Consider the following 10145-nt stretch of genomic DNA (forward strand, 5'->3'; position numbering starts at 1 on the left):
TGTATTTGGCTTTTAATGTTATTTTACTTATTCTGTGAGTAGGAAGGGAGGGGGAGTCACTGCCCCTCTTTTGGGACCCGAGGCTTGCAGGCCGATCAGGATGAAAGACATTGTCAGGTGGGGAGTTTAGCTGGGGCGGCACATCTATTAAAAGATAACACACGTATTCTAGATGAGCTCAACGGGAACAGAAATCTCATATGGAACAGAAGGGTAAAAGTTCGTTTGATTTTGATTTCAGTATGAAAACGAACGGTAAAAGCGTGATCGAACGATCCTTTAGACCTTCAGAATTCGAAGCTAGAGATGTCACAAAAGTTATCACAGGGATAACTGGCATGTAACAACTAAGCATTCATAACGACGTTACTTTTAAAAATAAAAAATAAAAAATAGTAAATATATGACTCTATATATAGAATACAATTGTGTGCATAACCACATGTCTTTAAACCATCAAAAATCCATGAACCCTTGGAGGGAATATTAAAACTATAAATTCTTGTTCAATTCTTTTAAAGCCATGGCACCAAAATCTTTCTTCTTGTTCTTCTTAGCCCTTTTATTGTGTAATTATACAATTAAAAGCCAAACCATTCCAAAATTCACATCAATTCTTGTTTTTGGTGATTCAACAGTTGATACTGGAAATAACAACTATATATTCACTCTATTTAAAGGCAATCACCCACCCTATGGAAAAGACTATTATAACCCTATTCCAACAGGTAGATTTTCAAATGGAAAACTTGTACCAGATATATTAGCATTTTTATTAAAGTTAAAAAAATATGGTGTGCCACCATATTTACAGCCAAATTTAATGGCTAATGATTTAAAAACTGGGGTTTGTTTTGCATCAGCTGGTTCAGGATATGATGATTTAACAAGTTCAATTTCTGGAGTAATTCCAATGAGAAAACAATTGGAATATTTTAAAGAATATTTGGAGAAATTGAAAGGGTATTTTGGAGAAAAAGAAGCTGAAAAAATAGTGAAAGGTGCTTTGGTTATTGTTAGTTCAGGGAGTAATGATTTTATTTTTAATTTTTATGATATTCCAACAAGAAGGGTTGAATTTAACATGAATGAGTACCAAGATTTTCTGCTAGACAAGCTGCAATTTTTTGTCAAGGTTATTATCTATCACATCCCTCTCTTCTTATTTAATGTACACTTTTCTTGAATTGATCCTTTACATTGCTAGACGGGAGCCTTGGAGCAACAGTAAAGTTGTCTCCGTCATGTATGTTTTACAAGTCATGGGTTCGAGTCATGAAAGTAGCCATTAATGCCTACATTAGAGTAGGTTGTCTCTTTTACACCTCTAAGGGTGTGATCCTTCCCGGACCCTGCATGAATGTAAGATGCTTTGTGCACCGGACTGCCCTTTTACACTACTAAAAATACGCGTTATTCTGAGGAGCAAAACCGACGAGTTTTTGCCTCATACAGCTTGGGTCAAAGACAAGGGGAAAGGTTAGAAGCGACGGGGAAACCTAGCAAGTTGTCGGTCGAGGTGGGGATAAGCTTGCTTCTTCACAAGCCTATCCCCTCAAGAAAAACGACTTAATATTGTTAGCCCTTCGCGTTTTTTCCATTCTATCCCATTTCATTTTGGGATAGGTGTCTTATTACTAAAATAATAAGCGAAGTAGTCATCGTCTGACCAATTTGGCTCGAGCAGAATACCATCGGTAATAAAAGGATTTGTGTTTTTTTGTTAATTCAGATTCTTGATTGAGTTTAACTTCAATATTTTTCTTTGTTTAACCATCTGGTATTCGATTCACACTTATCAGAAAAAGGTCATAAAACATGCATTACATTAATAGAGATCTATAGTTTCATTTTATAGGACACACCAAATAGTCAAATTTACTTATAATTACCTCATTATTAATTTAATTTTATAAATGCTTTTTATGTCGTAAGTACATATCATTTAAACTCGTATATATTGTGACATTTCTATTATTACCTGATATTGCTTTTATTTTCATTTTCTATTATACTGTTGTTGTTACTATTTCTTTGACTTTTTTACAACTGTATTTCTTTTTCTATACTGTTGCGATTATGCATGCTTGCTTCGAGCCGAACGTCTATTGAAAATAGTCTCTCTACGAGCACAAGGTAAGGGTAAGGCTGCATGCTCACTATCCTCCTCATACGCTACGTGTGAAATTATACTGGATATGTTGTTGTTGTATATTATTATTGTGACATGCAATATTCTACCTTATTTTAACAGGAACTTTATGAACTTGGATGTCATAAAATTATAGTGAGTGGGCTGCCTCCAATTGGTTGTCTTCCAATTCAAATGACAGCAAAATCTCCACTTCATAGAATTTGCTTAGAAAAAGAGAATTCAGATTCTCAATTCTATAATCAAAAGCTTGAGAAATTGTTGCCAAATTTACAATCACAACTCCCAGGAAGCAAAATCTTGTATGCAGACATCTACACTCCTATAGCAGACCTCATCAATAATCCACAAGAATATGGTAAGCTTTCAATGTTTTTTTTTTGTTTCTCATCCGATATTCGGTACTTGCTTTAGAATTCAACTAATTCGAATTCTCGCTCGAAATTTCACTTTGAGGGAAAAGCCTTCCTTAGTAAAGACACCTTCATAACCAGTCTCGAATCCGAGACCTTTGGTTAATAATGGAGAAGTACCACTCTGCCATAGTTTTTGGTAGATAAGGATGAAGTAGTATTTATCTTGAGCCTTTTAGATAGCTTTCAGATTGTTCGGTACCAGCTATCGTTAAAGAAAGCATATGCTTCTAACTCAGTTCATTCCTTATATGGTAATGGTAGGTACACTGATATTCTTCTTCTTCTTTTTTTGGTTCAACCAAAGACCAATTTGCATGCACTTTGACTAAATTTATTGGGTACCTGCTATCTCCCACCGTCAACACAGGTATCAAATAACTCCCTTAACCAAGACTTAGGTATATGGGAAAAAATAATCTAGTATTTTTTGTCTCTACCGAAATTTAATTATGTTAAGGTGGACCTTGTGATAGCCTTCATGCCATTCACTTAACAGCTCGTTTGGTACGAGGGATAATGAAAAATTAATCTCGGGATTAAATTTAAGATTAGTTTATCCTATGTCTGGTTGGGATAAAATCGTGTATAATTAATCCCGAAATTAGTTATCCCGGGATTATAGCGTTATTTTTATCCCTATGAGAGGATGGGATAATAATCTCGGTATAATTAATCCTAGGATAACTTGTTTCCCAACTAAATAACTCCTTAATTCTTATAATTCTAAACGTTTGAGCATTTATCATGAATATTATCCAACAGTTAGAGAAGCTGTCTTCTTCTTTTTCCTTGTTTTTTTGTTTCATTCTTATTAATCAAAAATACTTTTTGTTTTACATAATTATGACAGGATTTGAAGAAATTAAAAAAGGTTGTTGTGGAACTGGATTATTAGAAGCAGGACCATTGTGTACAACAAAATCTCCTGTGTGTACAGATACTTCACTATATATTTTCTTTGACAGTATTCATCCGACTGAATCAACTTATTACCACATTACTGAGTACTTAGTGAAGGAGCTTCTCCCAAAATTCTCAACTGTTGGCAGCTTTTGATCTATTATACTGAAATAAAATTTGTAAAAATTTCAGTACTAAGATTTAATTTCCACATGTATGAAAATAGCGTTCAATTTATTCCCACAAATAGGGTATGGAGAGGACAATGTGTATGCAGACCTTACCCTACCTTGTGTAGGTAGAAATATAGTGTGACAGACAATATTTTAATAGAATTTATCTATATGTACAAAATCATACATATATTTATAGGGCAGTCAGGTGCAGAAGCATCCCACGTTTGCGCAGAGTCCGGAGAAAGGCCGCATTCCAAGAGGGTTTGATGTAGGCAGCATATCATGATGCATGTATTTTATAGATTAATGATTTTACAAATAGGAATAGAAACACATAAGTAGCAGAATCATCCTTTCTGAAAAGAGTGTACTGAGGACCTACTAAGAGATTTGAAGTAACACAAAGAGCTCATTTTGCTTCTTTCTAAGGATGACAAAATTACAGTCACTGTTTTTCTCTCTATCAACAAAAAATAAATTATATAGTTTATTGTCAAAGATTCTACCCGCATTCATGCAGGGTCGGGGAACAACCGCACCCTAAAGAGTGTGATATAGACAGCCTACCCTAATACAAGCATTAGTGAATGTTTTCACGGCTCGAACCCGTAACATATATGTCATGCAGAGACAACTTTACCGTTGTTCCAAGGCTCCCCTTCGTCAAAGAGTTTACAGTAATTTCTGCTATATCCACCATGAAATGGGTCCTAAACCATCAGCATCAAGAGATCCCTGGTAATGTACAGTCAAGAAAAAATGCCAGAATCAATAAAAATAAGCATAAATTAAACTTGCTTTTCCTCAGTCTATAGAAAGTATAATAACATAGGAGAATTTTTCAAACTCATGCTTATTGAAGATCCGCATTCCATTTTTTATACTGCTTAGTGCGACTGAAAAACAACGTTGCGTCATCCAAAATTCCAAGATTAAACGCTGAAGTTTCAATTTATGCAAGAGTGTTTTTCCTTTATAACGAGTAACAGAATTTAAACTCATATGAATCAAAAATTCAGAAGTTCAACCTTCAAGTCACCAAACTGCAAAAAATGAAGTAAATGATGCGACAAAAACTCTATAATCGACCACTGAGTTAACGCCCTATTTTTAACGGCAGTTGTCACACCAGTGGAGCGGGTGTAATTACTGATCAAGAGTTTACATAAGTCACATCTACAATGAACAGCATGCCAAAAGCATGGTTCGACGATATATTCGTTATGAGTAGCATATATTTTAGGAAGCTTGATAAGCTTCCACAACCTAATAACAGTTTCTCCACAATCAATAATAAAGCCTTTACATATTTAGATGCTATGTTGCGCAGACTCTCCAAAATGTTGCCGCACCCGTGTCGAATCCTCTAACAATGCACTACCTTTGGAGGATCCGACACGTGCTCGGCAATATTTTCGGAGAGTCCAAGCAACATAGTTTAGATGCACTAGAAATCCAATGCATCTCGGGCATTACAACCACTTAACCAGCTAATAGCGATGGGACTATATCATTTTAATTGAAGGAACGGAAATTTTAATATACTGAAGGAATAAAAGATTTGACGTACCTTTATGACCATTGGTGCGAATGGCTTTGAATCTTTTTCTTGCTCAAGAGGTACGGATGGATAACTAACACTATGAACTTGGAACCTAATCTGCAGTTTATATAATCAAATGTCAAAATTTCCGGGTACATCATATGACAAGCCGGTGCAATATAGCAAAGTTGTTAGGTCTAAAAACCTCATCTACGCCATCAATAGGATATTCATCTTGTCCCTCAAACTGCCATATCCATCTGACTTGGTTCCTAAAATAGACAATAAAAACCCATATGCAAAGAAACTTAAGATGTATGATTGAGAAAGACCAAGCAGTAGATGCAATCGCACCACAAAATTAGATGTTGATACAAGAAAACACTTACTTGTTCTCAGGATCAGGCTCAGAACGTGATGGAGATGGCATTAGAGGTGGGGGCACATAAATGTCATTGAAAAATCCAAGTGACACTGCCAAACGTAAAATTGAACGAACATTAAGAAGCCTTTTTCTGAGAGATTACCCTTATCCATTAAAATGCGCCTTATATATCATGGAAGAAACTTAATGAAAAGGAAAATATATACTAGCGCATGATTTTTGCAAATGATAGCTTGAGAATAAGCCTTTCATGATGAAAAAACGTACTATCCTCTGCCAAACTAAAGTGGAAAGTACCGAATTAAAATATTCCCTGTATGTAATTTCTGAACTAGAAAAATGCATATTCATCAAGTTTTTTCTTTTTGTATTAATAACGCCAACTATTCAGGACATTACTATGTTTCTTTTCTGATAAGTCAAATTGCTTTCATTAATAATGCCGAGTCCTGTAAAAAGTATTTGCAATATGGGTCGAAAGCTTATACTCATTAATCTATCAAGCTCGCCGAACTATTAGGAAAAGATCTCCTAAGTCAAAAAGTATGAATGCAACAATTAGGAAAAAACAATATCTAATAGTATACTTCGCTAAATATGTCTCAGAACATATATGACAGAAACTCCAACAAAGGAAAATTGCATGAGAAATAAACTGTAAACAGTCTGCAAGCCTTACAGCGCAAACCCTCTGTATTGGACTCTTTGAGTTTAGCAACTATTACTTCTCCTACAAATGGGCGAAACACTATCAGTCTAAACTTGACCTGCAAAAGACCATGATTTTCTATATTAACGAACATGCGATCACAGTACACATTACAAATAATAGAAAGCTGATTAGTTTGTAGTGTATTGCTCTATGTAGAATCCAACAATCGCTTCGTCAAATGATATTAGACTCGAAAACCTAATTGGTCTTGTATCAAGGTGAGGAATTGTCCTTTAACAATTTTAAGGCTGTTAGTGAGAATACTTTTTGTTTGGCATAAAGAAAGTTTTCCAGATCTACAGGATGAAACTATTGGATACTTTTTGTTTGGGGTCAGCGACATGAATCCCCCCATCTTCATTTAAGCTCAACTCATGTCATCATCAATACCAAATAAATTAAAAGTGAAAAATACGTTAAATACATACATATATATAAACAACGACAACAACCCAATATAATCCCACAAGTGGGGTCTGGGGAGGGTAGTGTGTAGGCAGATCTTACCCCTATCCTGTAAGGCAGAGAGGTTGTTTCCGATAGACCCTCAACAACAAACAGCAACAACAACTTATTCCCAACTACTAGATATCACCTATATTTCTACCTCTGACCTCTAAGGAGGCAACAATAAGGATCTGGAGCACATTTTCCAATCAGTGAGACATCAGATCTTTATATAGATAGTGTCAAGGAAGCTAGTAACAGATTAATTAAAGCCCAGAGGTACTTGCACTTCAACACATCTCTTATTCTTTTAGAAAATTGAGGGGAGATTTTATTTTGTCTATTTTTTTTATTTTTTTTTGGGGGGGGGGGGGGGAGGGGGGATCAGAGAAGGGGGAGATTTATTTTTTTATTTTTATTTTTTGAGAAAGTGGAGGAGATTTAGTTTAGGACGAAGTTGTGTGGGTGTGGATCTATGTCCAGGAATGAATCCCCTAATCCCCATCAGAAATAGAGCAGGAAATAGTGCACTTTCAATTCTCAGAACCGCAGAACGGCACAGTGATACTCATAATGCCAAAGAATTTATCACCTGAAACTATTTTACATTAACCCAGAAAGGCGGAAACAGTCTCAACAAGCTCTAGGTACAGAATAATCAAAGGGGAGTAGAAAATGGGAGGGAAAATGCCACTTGTTTGTTCAATCCATGTAAGTTAAAAAAGTACACTTAATTGCAGTAACAAGTACAATACCGTATATGTTGAGGCACCTTCTCCCGCATAGATAAAACCGCCATCTATGGAGCGAATATCATAAACGGAGACGCAAAGGCCCAAATTTGCAATAACCTTGCATCATTGTACAAAAGTTAGCCACTTGTAATGATGCCAAATAAACAGAAATGCAGAATCAATAGAGAAGAAAATAAACCTTATCCACAAAGAGACCCTCAAGCTCTCCCCTGATTGATTCATTGAGTGGAAGGCTTAGGAGATGAGGTGGCAATCTCAGTGTGTGTTCTATTTCACTCAAATAAAACATGCCTCCTTATTCTGTAGTAAGATGTACACCAAAAAATCTACCAAGTTTGACAAACAAAAATACACACATGTGAAGCGGCTAAAATTGATGGAGTTGCAAAAGAAAGACTATCAGACATGGCTCATAAAGATCCATTTTCAAACAATACCAAGTTGTTTTACTTTTTAAGCAAGCATACATGGAAATAATTTTGTTCTCCGACAAGGATGTTCGACTATTTCACTAACACAAATAACGCATAACTCTGTCAAGATTTATATAATCCATAATAATTACGATCAATTAAACAAAAACTTTTGTCCTACTAGATTAGAAGTTGATTATATGGCAACACTAGACTGCCTTGTTTGTTCGTCGAAAGAAAAACAGTCTTGTTTTGTGTGTGGATGCATTGACCCATCATCTTCCTCCCCAAAAAGTTGCTGAACTATAACTAAACTATTCCTACACAAGGCCGAGGAGATAGTGTCTCAATTTTGTCCATCTACAATGAAGTGCGGCTAAGAACTGCATAAGCTATACATATGGATTTTTACGATCGATCGATGAATTTCACTTTGTTCGTAGTACACCAAGATGGTGTCAACAGATATTTTAAGAGTGCGCTTATGGCTCAACCACAATCGATTGCGCAAACCAAAACGATCAAGATAAGGCAATTGTGAAACCTGTTTCCATATTTTCAGATATCAAAATGTTCCACGAAAACATTTATGCAAATTCATAGAGAACCCATAAGAGTTTTTGACCATTTGACTAGAAATAACAAAAAAAATTCCATGAAAACAATCGCAACTATAAAGGGCGAGGCAGTAAGCTCTTTATCAACCGAACTATCTCTATTGCTTCACTCTAACTTTAACTACATCCTTAAAATACGGTCACTTACATCAAAACATCCTTTAAGCTTCCCACAGTTAAACAAAATACACCCATCAATTAAGTTTTCCATCCACTAGTAACGGCTCCTAGTATTTATCACATGACTCCTCTTTTTAAATTTTTCTTTCCCTTTTTCCATAAACTCTTCTTTCCTCCAAAGAAGAAAAATAAGTGGCCGCTAAGTTTCACAAAAACGGGGTTTTCTTTGACCATGAGGTCTCGGGTTCAAATTCCAGCAGGGGCAAACAATAAGTAGGTGATTTCTTCACATCTACCTAAGCGTTGGTAGGCATAGTTATCTAGTACCTCTTCCAGGAGGTAGCAAGTAACCAGTCGAATAGCCGAGGTGTGAGCAAGCTGACCAGGACAGCACCGTCATAAAAAACATGGATTTCTTTGACTATGAGGTCTCGAGTTCAAATCCAAACGGAGGCAAACAATAAGCTCCCATTTGGCCATAGATTTTGGCTTCATTATTTCAAAAAAATATTGAAAACATTATTTTGTTTATGAAATATGATCATGTTTTTTTTTTGGGGGGGGGGGGGGGGGGGGAGGCAATTTAAAAAATTTCAAGTTCCCAAAAATTGGTTTAGGGCAGTTTTTGTAAGTGAAAGAAAAATTATTTCACGACCAAACACAACTTCAACTTCTAAAAATTATTTTTCAACACAACTTTTTTCAAGTTTCAACTAAATCTATGTCCAAGCGCTAGCTAAGTAGGTAATCTTTTTACATCTGCCTTAGCCTTGATAGGCAGAGTGATATGATACCTGTTCTGGTAGGAGGTAACAGGTACCAGTGGAATAGTCGAGGTGTGAGCAACCTAACCCAGATATTTCAAACGTACTTTTTTATACGCTAAAATACTGATGTTTTAATATCACGGGGAAGTATGAAAAAGGACTTGAGAGCCATTGCTCACATTAATGAGAGAAATTACATAGCCATTACAACCTAATTTCGAGAAAAGCAATGAAAACCAATTCATAAATTCGGATTCTATCACTAAAAATAGCACAAAATAGGGATTAGGGTTTAACTTACAAGTGGATTTGCCGGAGAAAGAGGTTGCAAGAAGTGGCAAGCGGGAAACCCTCTCAACTGGTGTAAGAATTCAATTATACCTCGTACTGAATCTCCCTTTTCTTTTTCTTAAAAATCGTTTGATTTTTCTTTTCTAAGAAAAAAAATCCTCGGTATAAAACTTTATTTTTCTATAATAACATTTGCTTCTAGTTTTAGGTATATTCTCTACAATGCAAATGGAACGTTTAGTTTTTTTTTTTCTTTTTGCTTTAAGGGCGTACATGAATCGGGTTGGTTCTGTTTTTATCGTAACCGAACTAAATTAACTACATCGATTTGATCTTTGTATATCGGTATGGGTAGAGAAAGGATTACAGGTTGGGGAATCGTACTCTCACCAATAAAGTAAAAATTCAAATAGTTAATCAACTAAGCTACTAAGATTCTCTATAATGATCT

The 10145-nt window shown here is 35.6% G+C and overlaps 2 protein-coding genes across 3 annotated transcripts; one reads left to right on the top strand and one right to left on the bottom strand.

The window, feature by feature from the left end:
- Positions 1-463: 463 nt before the first annotated feature.
- On the top strand, positions 464-4072 carry LOC104233214 (GDSL esterase/lipase At1g58430-like). The gene is made up of 3 exons (XM_009786576.2): positions 464-1135; positions 2255-2510; positions 3419-4072. Exons 1-3 carry the CDS (start codon positions 524-526, stop codon positions 3622-3624), a joined length of 1074 nt encoding a protein of 357 aa, XP_009784878.1. The 5' UTR covers positions 464-523; the 3' UTR covers positions 3625-4072.
- LOC104233215 (uncharacterized) lies at positions 4034-9893 on the bottom strand. Of its 2 annotated transcripts, none has more exons than XM_009786577.2 (8): positions 9705-9893; positions 7665-7812; positions 7487-7582; positions 6252-6339; positions 5577-5661; positions 5393-5459; positions 5215-5304; positions 4034-4379 (listed from the first exon to the last, which is right to left on the bottom strand). In XM_009786577.2, exons 2-8 carry the CDS (start codon positions 7773-7775, stop codon positions 4332-4334), a joined length of 585 nt encoding a protein of 194 aa, XP_009784879.1. In that variant the 5' UTR covers positions 7776-7812; positions 9705-9893; the 3' UTR covers positions 4034-4331. The 2 variants fall into 2 exon arrangements, with proteins under 2 accessions (XP_009784879.1, XP_009784880.1); XM_009786578.2 differs by having other exon boundaries at positions 7665-7786; positions 9705-9858.
- Positions 9894-10145: the final 252 nt, after the last annotated feature.

This window comes from Nicotiana sylvestris, chromosome 11 (genome assembly GCF_000393655.2).
Source record: "Nicotiana sylvestris chromosome 11, ASM39365v2, whole genome shotgun sequence".
NCBI classification, from domain to species: Eukaryota; Viridiplantae; Streptophyta; class Magnoliopsida; order Solanales; family Solanaceae; genus Nicotiana; species Nicotiana sylvestris.

What these genes read in the sequence shown, in the direction of transcription:
- LOC104233214 (XM_009786576.2), top strand. Translation starts at nt 524, where the DNA reads ATGGCACCAAAATCTTTCTTCTTGTTCTTCTTAGCCCTTTTATTGTGT. An exon ending in AGCTGCAATTTTTTGTCAAG is followed by an intron (nt 1,136 to 2,254) that starts GTTATTATCTAT and finishes TTATTTTAACAG; the next exon opens with GAACTTTATGAACTTGGATG. An exon ending in CAATAATCCACAAGAATATG is followed by an intron (nt 2,511 to 3,418) that starts GTAAGCTTTCAA and finishes TAATTATGACAG; the next exon opens with GATTTGAAGAAATTAAAAAA.
- LOC104233215 (XM_009786577.2), bottom strand. Translation starts at nt 7,775, where the DNA reads ATGTTTTATTTGAGTGAAATAGAACACACACTGAGATTGCCACCTCAT. An exon ending in AGGGTCTCTTTGTGGATAAG is followed by an intron (nt 7,583 to 7,664) that starts GTTTATTTTCTT and finishes CAATGATGCAAG; the next exon opens with GTTATTGCAAATTTGGGCCT. An exon ending in GAGCCTGATCCTGAGAACAA is followed by an intron (nt 5,460 to 5,576) that starts GTAAGTGTTTTC and finishes TGTCTATTTTAG; the next exon opens with GAACCAAGTCAGATGGATAT.